General features: G+C 44.3%; 1 protein-coding gene across 1 annotated transcript in view; it reads right to left on the bottom strand.

Moving 5' to 3' along the window:
• LOC137416728 (U3 small nucleolar RNA-associated protein 14 homolog A) overlaps positions 1 to 14,532 on the bottom strand; it is a 193,699-nt gene that overhangs the window by 168,532 nt on the left and 10,635 nt on the right. The window contains exon 5 of the mRNA XM_078771162.1: positions 1,511 to 1,575. Coding sequence (XP_078627288.1) covers positions 1,511 to 1,575 — 65 coding nt within the window. The remainder of the gene's footprint in view (positions 1 to 1,510; positions 1,576 to 14,532) is intronic.

A 14,532-nucleotide genomic window follows, 5' to 3' on the forward strand; every position in this document is an offset into this window, starting at 1 on the left:
GGTTCCTCCAAGATCCTCTCTAACGATGTTTTAATCATTTGCACCTGAGCTGGTGCACCTGATTCTAATTTTAGGTATTTTAAGTAGTGATAAATGTGGGGGTGTACTTACTGTTTCCACATGCGAAATTTGCATTTATGTTTATTTAAATTATACAATGGACTACAAAATGTAAATGTTTCATGATATTTGTTATATTATATCACCTTTATCTCTCAATATTGTTGAAATGAAGATCAAATAGCTGTATGTTGAAATATGTTGAAAAAGTCAAAACTTTCCATGGGGTGAACTTACTTTTTCACGTGACTGTTTTCAGCAGGATATCTCAAAAAGTTGTGGATGGATGATTTTGATTAAATGTGATTCTGTATTGTGATTTTCTCGTCCACTCTGGGATACAAAACGTAAACTGTTCACCTGGCGGAGGTATGCTCTCTACTGAGTGCCGTTATAGTTGTTCTTGCAATATTCCTCATGTTGTTCTCATCTTAGTTTATGAAATGTGTTTAGACATCTACTTACAAATGCCTTTCTGGAAAACAAGAGATTTGTATTTTGTATAGTTTTGCAATATACCCAATATGTGTAATGATCAATTTCTTTGCTTCTCTTATGTAAAGCAAATCAATATGCCTTTCCTTTTTAAGTCGATCCGACATCAACACCATCAACTTCATATATCCTGTAAGATATCCATTTAATGAAAGAAATTACTTGTCGAACCAAAAATTCATATCTTTTGACATCATAAATCTTTAATGAATATATTATTCATGCCAAGTATATTCTCATTGATTATAGTCACCCTTTTGACATAATCCTTAGGTGATTTCGGACATGAGAAGACGCTCATGAAGGGGCAGAGAAAGCAGCGTGGAGAGAGGGAAATGGCGGATTGAATAAAGGCTGTTATCTCACTCCAGGGGTCCAGATCATTCGCCAAGTAAGCAACACAACAGATAGGAATGGAGGTATCTCATTGTTGTGTATGTATGGGTAAGCGAGTTGAAGAAAGTAAAATTGTGGAAAAGAGGAGAATGTATGATGATAGAAGGAAAGAAGGTGAGTTGAGTTTGTGAGACAAGAGAAGGAAGATAGGGGGATATAATGAGTATGTGGATATAATATAAGGTAAGGAGCAGAGAAAGGTGAGAGGTTAAATAAAAATTCTGCCATGTTGGCATATAAAATAAATAGACGACTCCACACGTGAAAGAGAAGAGAGTAGCAGAGTGTCTGAGTGAAGACTGAAGGGGCAGGATATCAAGGGAAGGGACTCGTATTCAATATATCAATGAGGAGGATGGGAGTCAGGGGGTTCCCCATGTAAACACACCTCAACATAATTTACTGGATGATGGCGTAATATGTATGCATCCAGGTAGGGAAAATAGAGTTAAACAACTCAGACAAAAAAAAAAAAAAAAAATGGAGAATCATGTCAGGATGGAATCCCCAAAAAACAACCAAACAAGGTGGGAATAACACCCAGGTGGGAGTAACGGACCTTCATATGAAACAGAAAACTCAGATGGTTTTCCGGTGAAGCCAGATCTCTCCACCACAGCACGACTTCAGACAAAAGGCACCCAGAACATGACACAGAGGGGAAGGTGGAGGGAGTGGGAGAAAAAAAAAATCACCTGTTACAATAAAACGTGACATCAAAATTTTCTCAATGGAAGTACCTGGAGAAGGAATTCTTCAGATTGGTCTCGGTTTCTGTTCAGAGCCAAGTGACGGTTTACCTTTACCCAACTTTAACATACCCCACTATGTTATCGAAGTTTCTGTGGCACGAGCTTATAAAAGAACACATTCTGGTTTCCCAGCAACACAAGTGTTGATGGGGCCTCTCGATTTGACTCGGGCACATTTGTCTTCTCTATCGCTGCTATCACATCTGAGGTATGATTGCCTTTACCAAAAAGTGCTGAGAGTCAAGGAAGTTGTTAAAATTTATTTACCTGTTTGCACTATTTCAGCAACATGACCACAATATGGCTCAAATTTAACCAAACCTATTTCATATATACAGTACAATATATTAACTAGATGGTATTCATAGAATACTTACCCTGCACAGTCAACTTATTGCAAGCAAACTATTCTGTTTTTGAAAGAAAATCTTGGATCCAACATGGCTGCCAGACCACGTGAACGATGACATCATAAATATATATTCTCCAATATAATTGTTGCATAGATCACGCTCAATACATTTCAAACTGATCAGACGAAGCGTTGTTCCTGTCGAATTATGAAGTCATAATTATGGCACCAATGACGTCATCATTAACGGTACCTATTCCCCACATGGAGTTCTTTTCAATGAGCCGTTTCAATTTTTCCATGCAGTGGTTTTGGAGATATAGAGGTGCAACATTTTTCGGTTTTTCCAAGATGGCACCTGTACCACATGACCTATGACGTATGACGTCATGATTATCAGTAAAATATTCGAAAGGAGGAGGTACTCCTATGGTGAAAATTTCGTGTCCATCACACCAATAGTTGCTGAATTTTTTTAAATAACGATCGCATAAGTGTTGTACTTGTCGACTTATGACATCATAACGAAGGCACCGATGACATCATCATGAACATATCTGATTCCCCATGGGGAGTACTTGACAATGAATCAGGTCTCAATTTTTTCCATGGAGTGGTTTCAGAGAAAACAGTCATGTGAAAAAGTAAGTACACCCCATGTATAAAGTTTTGACTTTTTCAACATATTTCAACATACAACTATTTGATCTTCATTTCAACAATATTGACAGATAAAGGTATTATAATATAACAAATATCATGAAACATTTACATTTTGTAGTCCATTGTATAATTTAAATAAACACAAATGCAAATTTTGCATGTGGAAAAAGTAAGCACACCCCTACATTTATCACTACTTCAAATACCTAAAATTAGAATCAGGTGCACCAGCTCAGGTGCAAATGATTAGAACATCGTTAGAGAGGATCTTGGAGGAACCTGCCTTATTTAAACCTCAGACATTTAGTTTGGTTTGCTCTATTTGTTGTTGAAGGGTGCGGAGTCTCCATGCCTAGATCAAAAGAGCTCTCTGAGGCCTCCAGAAAGAAGGTTATTGATGCCTACGAGTCTGGGAAGGGATTTAAAAAGATATCCAAACAATTTGAAATCAATCATTCATCTACAAGTGGAGAAGATTCCAAACAACTGCCAACTTGTTCAGGCCAGGCCGCCCCAGCAAGTTCAGCCCGAGAGCAGACCACAAGATGCTGAAAGAAGTCTCTAAGAACCCCAGAATGTCATCACGAGACCTACAGGTAGCTCTTGCCACTGTTGATGTCAAAGTGCACGAGACTGCCATTACAACGAGACTGCACAAATTTGATCTACATGGGAGGTGTGCCAGGAGGAAACCTTTGCTGTCCAGAAAGAATATCAGGGCAAGACTAAAGTTTGCCAATGAACACCGAGGCAAAGACCAGCACTTCTGGAACAATGTGCTCTGGACAGATGAGTCAAAGGTAGAGCTATTTGGCCACAGTACCAGAAGACATGTTTGGCGAAAACCAAAGGCAGCATTTGACCACAAGAACCTGATACCAACTGGAAAGCATGGTAGTGTAAATATTATGGTTTGGAGCAGCTTTGCTGCATCAGGGCCTGGGCAGCTCACCATCACAGAATCCACTATGAATTCTTCATTGTACCAGTGGGTGCTGGAGGATAATGTGAGCCCATCTGTCGGAAAGTTGAAGCTCAACCAAAGGTGGACCTTGCAACATGACAATGACCTTAAACATACCAGTAAATCCACCAAGGAATGGCTGGAAAGAAAGAAATGGAGGGTTCTGGAATGGCCAAGTCAAAGCCCGTATCTAAATCCCATCGAGATGTTGTGGAGGGATATGAAACGAGCTGTGGAGGGATATGAAACGAGCTGTGGATGCAGGAAACCCCTCAAACATCGCACAGCTGAAAGAATTCTGCATGGAGGAGTGGGAAAAATTTGTTCCCAGTCGATGTCAGAGACTGGTAGACAGTTATAAGAAACGCCTACTTGAGGTTGTTTCTGCCAAAGGGGGCAATACCACCTATTAGAGCCAAGGGTGTACTTACTTTTTCCACATGTGAAATTTGCATTTATGTTTATTTAAATTATACAATGGACAACAAAATGTAAATGTTTCATGACATTTGTTATATTATATCACCTTTATCTATCAATATTGTTGAAATGAAGATCAAATAGCTGTATGTTGAAATATGTTGAAAAAGTCAAAACTTTACATGGGGTGTAATTACTTTTTCACGTGACTGTGAAGGTGCGAAGTTTTTCCAAGATGGCACCTGTACCACGTGACCTATGATGTCATAATGATTATTAAAATATTATACAGGAGGAGGCGCTCCCATGGTGAAAATTTCATGTCAATCGGACCAACGGTTGCCAAGAAAATGAATTTTTTAAATGCAGACACGTACGGCACACGGCAGTACCTGAATGCTTAACCTCCCTTTTCGCTTCGCGAACGCAGGGTAATAAGCTATATTAAAAATATTGTTATGTGGAAGGGGGAAGGGAGCATTCATAGCTGGATTGTATTAAGAATAGCTTTGTTTGTGTGATCCCATATGTTAGATTACCGATTACTTTTTGGCAAGGTTTCTACCAGCTTTGCACAGTGACAGTGAGTTTGTTTTTCATTCTTCACATGAAAATTGCTCTCGTTCTGCCAAGTTTGATGGCGATTGTTGATGGACTGCAATCTTCAAGTCCTGCCATAAATGTTCTATTGGGTTCAAGTCAGGACTTTGATGGGATCATTCAACAACAATTTATTTCCTTCTTATTCAGCCACTCTGGTGTGGCTTTAGCTTTGTGCTTTGGATAAATGTCCTGCTGTAATCTGGATCTCCGACCCAGTTTCAGATTCATGGCTGACTCAAACAGGTTTTCATCAAGGATTCTCTTGGACTTTGTATCATCCATTGTCCCTTCTATACTGACAAGCTTGCCAGTCCCTGCTGATGAAAGCAGCCCCATAACATGATGCTGCCACCACCACGCTTGACAGTAGGGATGTGCTGACTGGGTGATGTGCAGTTAGGCTTGTGCCAGATGTAACGCTTGAATTTACAATAAAAAGTTCAATTTTTGTCTTGTCTGACAACAAAACCACATGCCTGCAGTATCATCAAGATACTTTTCCGTAAACTCCATACAAGCTTTTCGATGCGTCTTTTTCAGCAATGGCTTCTTTCTTGCCACCTGTCCAATGTGTCCACAGAGGCCAGCTTTGTGAAGGGAACAGGATATTGTTGATTGATGAACACTGACCCCTATCTCTTACTAAATTCACATATAGAGCCGCATAGAGCCTCAGATCTTTCAACATCAATGGTGGATTTACAGTGACATACAGAACAAGCTTCCAGCTTGCCCATCTGCTGAGTTTGGATGGGAAACCTGATCTGCGTAGAGTTGGGGTGGTATGATGTCTTCTACTTCTTAATGTTGGATTTCACCATATAATACCATATAATACCCAAAGGGATAATGAGTGACTTTGAAATCTTCTTACAACCCTCTCCTGAATGGTGCATCTCCACCACTTTATGTCTGACTTCTTTGGATAGCTCCTTGGTTTTCATGTTTGACTTGTTGATTGATCAAGTGAGTTGCACCTTAAAACTCCTGAGAAAAGTACGGACCTTAATCAAGTTAAACCACTGATTACACAGAGGTGAAACATATTACACTTATTTTTTAACCTTTCAAACAAATAATTTGCTCCTGAAGTGATTTAGTGTTAATAAGGCAAAGGGGATGAAAACTTATGCAACTGAGATTCATCTGATTATCTCTGTTAATCTGACTTATTCACATTTTGTCTGCATTTTTCAGCTTTATCATATTGGAGTACATTGTGAAGGATTATAATTGTGTACCCTGGATTAGATTAGGTACACCGTATCCCTGCGTGTCGAAAGAGACGACTAAGAGGGTTGGCGTCAGGAAGGGCATCCGGCCATAAAAACATTGCCTCAAAAAGAGAACCATGACAATTACAACTACATATGGGCAGGGTACAGCCCAAAGTGGAGATCGGTTTCTGAGGTTTGGGACATGGAATGTTGGGACAATGACAGGGAGATCAGGAGAAGTGGTGGAAGTATTGGTCAGAAGAAGAGTGGACATATGTTGTGTGCAAGAGACGAGATGGAAAGGAAGTGGTGTGAGAATGGTGAAGGGTAGGCAGGGACAGAAATACAAGTTTGTGTGGCAAGGGTGCCTGGAGGGCGTGAATGGTGTTGGTGTCCTGTTTTCTGAGGAGTTTGTAGACAGTGTGGTGAGTGTGACGAGAGTGAGTGATAGGTTGATGATGGTGAAAATGATGATTGGAAAGCTCTTAGTGAACGTCATCTCAGGATATGCTCCACAGGTTGGTCGGAGCGATGAAGAGAAGGACAAGTTCTGGTGTGCGATAGAGAAGCTGATGGAAAATGTGAAAGATGAAGAAGTTGTTGTGGAAGGAGGAGACCTAAATGGACATGTGGGAAGGAGTATGGACGGTTTTGAGGAAGTTCATGGGGGTTACGGATATGGTGTGAGAAATGGAGAAGGTGAAAGGATTTTGGAGTTTGCTGATGGAGCTGATTTGTTGATTTGTAATACTCAGTTCCAGAAAGAGGATAATAAGCTTGTTACATACACGTCAGGTGAGTCGACGACAACCGTTGACTACCTGATGGTGCGTAGGCGAGATAGGGGGCACCTCCGGGACACAAAGTTGATCCCGGGGGAGGAGGCTGTTTCACAGCACCACTTGGTTGTCTGCGACATAAGGGTGAAACGTGCGAGGAGTTCTCGGCGGGTGAAGTACCAACCGAGAATGAAGGTGTGGAGGTTGAAAGAGGTGACAGTAAGGGAAGCATTAAAAGAAGAGGCTGAGTCGGGAAGAGGATGATGTGGTTGACCTTGAAAGTGGTTGGATGTCAATGAAAGCTAGTCTGTTGGGAGCCGTTGGTGAGGTATGTGGATGGACAAAAGGACCACCGAGGCACTCGGAAACATGGTGGTGGGATGATGATGTTGGAAAGAGGATTGACGAGAAGAGGGAGAAGTTCAAGGAGTGGCAGAAGGCGAAGGGCACGGGAGCAGAAACAGCAGAGCATGAGAGTTATAAGGCAGCCAAGAAGGCTGCAAAGAAAGAGGTAGCAAAGGCGCAGGAGGCATGTAGGAAAATGTTCGGAGAACGCTTGGATTCGGAAGACAGTCAGAGAGCAGTATTCAGGATTGCAAAGCAGATAGCGAAAGAGGTGTGATGTGATGGGGGTGAGTTGCTTGAAGGATGAAGTGGGACAAATCGTTGTGGACCCAGATGGAATTAAAGGAAGATGGAAAAGATATATGGAAATGCTGTTGAATACAGAGAATGAATTGAATGGCAACATAGAGAGTAACCCAGTTTTAGGACCGGCAGAGAAGATAACTGAGAAGGAAGTTGAGGAAGCGACAAAAACAATGAAGAGGAGAAAAGCGGGAGGGCCGACGGGAGTTGTGGGAGATATGTTGAAGGCAGCAGGAAGTTGGGGTGTGAAGAGAATGACAGAGATCTGTAATCTGGCAGTGAAAGAAGGCCGCATTCCAGTGGATTGGGAACTGAGTACCCTCGTCCCTCTATACAAGGGGAAAGGTGACCCTCTAGAGCCTCGGTTCATAACCTGTGGGGCGCGCCCCCCAAGGGGGGCGTGAGCAATTTTCAGAGGGGGCGCGGGACGGCAGTATAAACGTCTAAATAACCCCAAACGGAAATTATAATCCCCCTACTGAAAAAAATTAATTAACCGAAAAGATAGCGCCTTATATAATTCCTAGTTTGTTTCAGTCTCAACTAACACTTCTTTTTTTCTTCCGACAGATTATTAACTGGAATCGAAGTCAATGGCAATGAGTGCGAAAAAGAGGAAATACCAAGAGGAGTACATCAAGTTCAGATTTGTGGCACTTCAAAAGGGTGACGCAGGGGTTCCTCAGTGCGTTATATGTTACAAGACTGAGCAATGATGCCATGCGGCCAACACGTTTGGAACGCCACTTGAGGACAACCCATCCTGAACTCGCAGACAAATCACAGGCATTCTTTGTGGCGAAAAGGGAAGCCTTGAAGCGAGCTAAGTTGGACAGCAGTGGGACATTTCGGCAACAGACGTCAAAGATCGTTGAGGCGTCCTACGAGATTGCCCTGCTAGTAGCAAAGAACAATAAGAGCCATAAAATCGGAGAGACTCTCATTAAACCGAGTCTACTGCGAGCGGCAGAGCTCATCCTGGGGAAGGATAGTGCTAACAAACTCTCGGCTATCTCCCTGTCGAACGATACCATCAAGGGACAGATCGATGAAATGTCTCAGGACATCAAAGAACAAGTGACTGACCAGATAAGGGCCTCGCCTGTCTTTGCCATCCAATGCGACGAAACGACAGACGTGGCTCAGTGTTCTCAGCTGCTATTTATGCTCGTTTCATATTAGGCGACAGCATGAAGGAGGAAATGCTATTTTGTCATCCCCTGGAAACTTACACGACAGCAGCGGATGTCTTTGAAGTGGTATCGAAGTTCTTCGAAGAAAATCGACTTTCATGGGACGCGTTGGTAGGTGTTTGCACAGACGGAGCTCCGGCCATGCTTGGCTCGCGTTCGGGTTTCGTTACGAAGGTGAAACAAAAGAGTCCCTCTGCTATTGGTACACACTGCGTTATCCATCGTGAGTCCTTAGCATCTAAGACCCTGCCCGCTGAAATGAGGGATTTCCTGAACCTGGCTATCAAGGTAGTCAATTTTATCAAAGGTGGAGCGTTAAACAGTCGCCTGTTCAAACAGCTGTGCAAGGACTTGGACTGCGATCATCAAGCCTTGCTTTTCCACACAAACGTGCGTTGGCTTTCGAAGGGAAACATGTTGGGGCGAGTCTACGAGCTGAGGGAAGAAGTCGCAACATTCCTAGACGTGCAGCGGAAGGCGGATCTCTACAAAATGTTCCAGTCCCGAGAATGTCAACTGTCTCTAGCTTCTAGAACAAAGACATCTTCGAAGCACTCGACGGTATCAACCAAAAACTGCAAGGGAAGCACATAAACATTATCACGCAATACGACGCCATTCGAGCCTTCATGGCTAAACTCGACCTCTGGAAATGCCGAATGGAGGCCGGAAACATAGCTTGTTTCCCAAACTTGGACTCTGCCGTTCCGGACGGCCTTCTCGATTCAAAGTTAAAGAACCAAATCATCGATCATCTGACTGAACTCAAAGCGGATTTCATCCGCTACTTTCCTGACTTGGACGAAAAGCGAAAGACCTGGAAATTCATCAGAAACCCATTCCAATGCGACGTAGCTGATGTTTCGGACGAGGTCCAGGAGGAGTTTCTGGAGCTGAAGTTCAACTCCTCGGCTGAGGATGACTTTGAAATTCTGGACCTGGAGACATTCTGGGTCAAGTATCTTCCTGTTTATCCTCTGATCTCGCTTCAAGCTGTTCGGATTCTGACGATGTTCAGATCCACGTATCTCTGTGAGGCTGCATTTTCCGCGCTGGTCGCTGTCAAGACCAAATACAGAAGCAAGCTGAACGTTGAAGGAGATCTGCGCTGTGCTCTCTCTGGCACGCGACCACGAATTCCGGATCTGATAGCTAAGAAGCAGTGCCAACCATCTCACTAAAATTTAGTGAGAATTTTGGCATTGCTTCTTTAGTGACTAAATTGTTGTTTCATTGATTTTGCGACCTTTGACGTGACATTTCAACAAACGTGTTTTGTGTAGTTACCCTTTCCTTTCATCGATCCGTGCCTTGAGCTTGTTTGCGTTTTGATGCAATAAAACGAGGTTTGTAATCTCTCCTTTGTTATTTTGAAAGAACATTATCTGTTCAGGGGTACCAGATCCAGTGTTTGAAATAAGCCAGGGCCCGCCAGGGCCCGGCCCTGGCTGCCATGCTTAGGGCCCTGGCTGTTAACAGAATCTACGTCAATAGCCAGGGCCCAGGGCCCAGCCCTGGCTGGCTTCAATATCAACGAACAAACCCCTCAGAATGCACCACAGAGCACCTAGAATTCAAAAATTTCCTGGGGGGGACCCCCGGCGAGAGGGGTAGCCCCTCTCGCGCTCTCCCCAACGAGCGGCTTCGTCAGATGTAGGTGGAGGAGGGCGTGGAGAAGAGGAACAATTGCTAAAGGGGGCGTGACACTAGAAAGGTTAAGAACCCCTGCTCTAGAGTGTGGCTCGTACCGAGCGATAAATTTATTGGAGCATGGAATGAAGGTATTGGAAAGGGTGTTGGAGAGGAGGATAAGGAACAAAGTGAAGATCGACGAAATGCAGTTTGGATTTATGCCAGGAAGAGGAACGACAGACGGGCTTTTTATTGTGAGGCAGTTGCAGGAGAACAACATGGAAAAGAGGAAGAAGTTGTTTCTTGGGTTTGTTGATCTGGAGAAAGCATTCGATCGGGTTCCATGCAAAGTATTGACATGGGCCACAGCTGTAAGGACGAAGGACGGGAAACAGTGGTGAGTTTGAGGTGAAGGTGGGAGTGCATCAGGACTCGGTACTAAGTCCACTACTATTTGTAGCTGTGATTGAGGTGCTGGCTCAGAACGTAAAGGAGGGATTACCGTGGGAGTTGTTGTATGCAGATGATCTGGTGTTGATTGCGGAAAGTATGGATGGACTGAAGGAAAAGATGAACAAGTGGAAGGAATGTATGGAGATAAAAGGTCCGAAGGTGAATATCGGAAAGACGAAGGTGATGGCAAGTGGTAAAGCATGTGGTGAGGTGGAAAGAACTGGGAAGTGGCCCTGTGCTGTGTGCAGGAAGGGTGTCGGAGTGAACTCCATTCAATGTACAATGTGCGCTGAGTTGGTTCATCAAAAATGTTGTGGTCTGAGAGGGTCATTAACCAGTGTGGCAACTACATTCAAATGTAAGGTGTGCACAGAGGGAGCTGCATATGGAGGAAATGTTGAGTTGGATCTTGGAGACGGCGTGAAGCTGGAAGGTGTGAAAACATTTTGCTACCTCGGAGACATGCTGAATGGAGAAGGTGGATCAGACTCGGCAACGGTTGCAAGAGTGAGATGTGCATGGAAGAAGTTTCGGGAACTGAGTGGCGTGCTGATGAGGAGGGGAGTGTCGTTGAAGCTGAAGGGAAAGGTGTATGCTACATGTGTGAGAAGTGTTATGATTTATGAGAGAGACATGGGTAATGAACGGAGAGCAGCAACGAAGGTTGGAAAGGGTGGAAATGCGAATGGTTCAATGGATGTGCGGAGTATCGTTGAGAGAGAAGAAGACAAATGATGAATTGCGAAAAATGATGGGAATAGAGCCTGTGATTGATGCTGTGAAGAGGAACAGGTTGAGATGGTTTGGTCATGTGTTGAGGAAGGATGAAAGTGACTGGTTGAGAAGAGTGATGGAAATGAATGTCGAAGGAAGTAGAGGACGGGAAGACCGAGAAAGACTTGGCTAAAGATGGTGGAAGAAGAAATGCGGGCAAAGCACGTGGGGTTAACAAGGAGAGATGCAGGAAATAGGGCAAGATGGAGAAGATTGTCATGGGGACCGCAAGGCTAACCCCTGCTCTAGCAGGGGAAATGGCCTTAAAATGCATGTTGTTGTTGTTGTTGTTGTTGTTGTTGTTGTATTGTGAAGACTCTATATATTACATTTGATTTGAAAGCATCATGAATAAGCTCAGATGGATTTAAAATGTGAAAACTATGGAGGGGGTGGATACTTTTGTCGGCCATTGTCTAGCATTAGTGTATGTTCTAAACAAGTGTGCAGTTTATGTGTGAAAATGATGGAGCATGTGTCGAAGTTTGATCAGGAGATGCTCTTTGACCACTCCAATCCGTAATGTGTCAACAGGCTTTCCCACCCCACCATTCCCCCCCTCATCAAGGCTTTAAATAATTCAATTTGTAATCTGTCTCTTTTTCTTTTCTCGTGAACTGCCACTAACCAGTTCTGTGAGCCCAACGAACACCACTCCCCTTCCCCTCCTTTCCCCCCACTCCCCTCTTCCACCTCAAAGACAGCAAATGTAATCGACATGAGCGTGTGATAATGTAAGAATTGCCAAAACCACAAAGACCACCAGAACCTCTTGAAACCGCAAGCAACTGTAGTAGACATGGCTTGGGAGGCCAGGCAGAGAACGAAATGGCACATGGTCGCGATGTAAGAATAGCTGAGGAGCAGTCAGTTTGCGGCAGTTGAAAATGGGCAGCGACTCCATTCAGAGCTCAGGAGAGTTCTGGATAAGCAGTTATTTATTTATTTATTTATTTATTTTTGTATACAGGATCGAGGCTCGTGAAAGAGCTGACATTTATCACACAAAAAATCAAACAGACACACAAAGTATATAATAAGGGGAGCGATAGACAAGATGGGGAGAGAAAGGAAAGCACACAAACACAACATTTGAGAGCAGGGATATCGGGAGATCTGTGGGAGGGAGAGGGCTTGGGGGGAGGAGGCGTGGGAAGGGGGGAGGGGTGGGAGAAGTATAAAACACAAGGACATTGCAAGGACTTCCAGGAAAGAAGTTGGTATTTCAAAAAAGTGGATGGTTGGGGGAAGATAAGAGATGGTGGTGAACAGCTGTTTTAAAGACCTGGAGAGAGGAGTGGGATTGAAGAGAGTGAGGGAGTTTGTTCCAGAGGTGGGAGAAAAGAGGAATTGAAAGAGTGAAGGTGAGCAGAGAGTCTTGATTTTGGCAGTTTAACCATAAGAGGGTTGCAGGCAGATCTTGTGCGACCTGGAGGAATATTTAGGGGACAGAGCCCAGAGAGAGCTGGGGGAGCAAGGCCGGAGAGGAGTCGGTAGAAGACAGAAAGACCACCAACCTGCCTGTGGTGAGTAAGTGAAAGGCCCTTGGAGTTAGCTTCATCGTGGGAGATTCCAATGATTCTGAAAGCTTTGGTTTCAACAGCGTGAAGCCGAGCCAGGTGCGAGGCAGGAGCACCGGCTCAGAGGGGAGAACAGTATTTCATTGAGCTGCGGATGAAAGCCTTGTATGTGGTGAGGAGCTCAGGTGTGCCAAGGAAGGACTTCGCACGACGGAGGATGCCCAGTCAGCGACTGGTTTTGGAGGCCAGATTTGAAATGGGGTTTTCCCAGGAAAGATCATGGCAGATAGTGCGACGCAAAAGCTTGAGTGACAGAACTTCTTCGAGAGGATTATTCAGAAAGAGGATGGAAGGGTTGTCCAGTCGGTATTTTCGGAGAGACATAGTAAGAGTGTGAGATTTGTCAGGATTGAAAGACATGTACCACTTGTTTGACCAGTCTGTGATTTTGTCCAGGTCCACAGAGAGTGAGGAGGCTGCAGACTGCCGATCTGAGGGATGAGGAATGGAGCAGCAGAGAGTGGAGTCATCAGCAAAGAGATAGAGAGGAATTTTCAAGAGAGTCAGAGAGATCATTGATGGAGACCAGAAAAAGCACAGGGCCCAGAACACTGCCTTGGGGAAATCCAGCCTGAACAGGAAGGGGAGAAGAGAGAAACCCATTCAGGGCCACACGATGACTACGATGAGAGAGGACATCCACAAACCATTGCATGGAGATTTCCATGGATACCATAGGAGGAGAGTTTGGTGAGCAGAGCGGGGTGCCAGACCGTATCGAAGGCACGTGATATGTCAAGGGAGACAGCTCTAATTTCCTGTTTGGCATTGAGGACCTCCATCCATTGTTGAGACAGCAGAAGCAGCATGTCCAGAGGAGAGTGACCTGGTCTGAAACCAAATTGATGATCAGAGATCAAGCCATTGGAGAAGACGAAAGATTTGATATCCAAAGCAATAATGGATTCCATGACTTTGCTGATAATTGGGAGAAGGCTGATTGGTCTGTGGTTACAAGGATCAGTTTTTGCACCTTTTTCGTGTAAAGCGGTGATGTTGGCCGATTTCCAAGCTGATGGCAGATGACGTTGAGCAAAAGAGAGGGTGAATAGAACACAGAAAAGGAGTGAAAGAGCGACAGAGCAGGATTTTAGGACCCGTGGGCTGATTCCGTCAGGTCCAGTTGCAGAATCAGCGTCGAGGGTTGACAGAAACTTTTCCACCTTGTCAGGAGGAAAAGACACAGAGTCCAGGAGCAGCTGGGTACGGTGGGTACAGAGAGGGATGGGTTTGGGACACAAGATTTTTTTGATTTTTTTTGTATACAAGATCGAGGCTCGTGAAAGAGCGAACATTAATCACACAGAAAGACAAACAGACACATAAAACAAATAACATCGGGAGCGGTAGACAAGATGGGGAGAGAGGGGGAAGGACACAAACACAACATTTGAGAGCAGGGACCGAGAGACATGGAGACATCGAGAGATCTGTGGGAGGGAGAGGGCTTTGGGGGGGAGGCATGTGAAGGGGGGGGGGGGGGGTGTGGGAGAGGTATAAACATATGGACACTGCCAGGATTTCCAGGAAAGAAGTTGGAATTTCAAACAA

The sequence above is a fragment of the Myxine glutinosa genome, chromosome 1 (genome assembly GCF_964187855.1).
Source record: "Myxine glutinosa chromosome 1, kmMyxGlut1.1, whole genome shotgun sequence".
Taxonomy (NCBI): Eukaryota; Metazoa; Chordata; class Myxini; order Myxiniformes; family Myxinidae; genus Myxine; species Myxine glutinosa.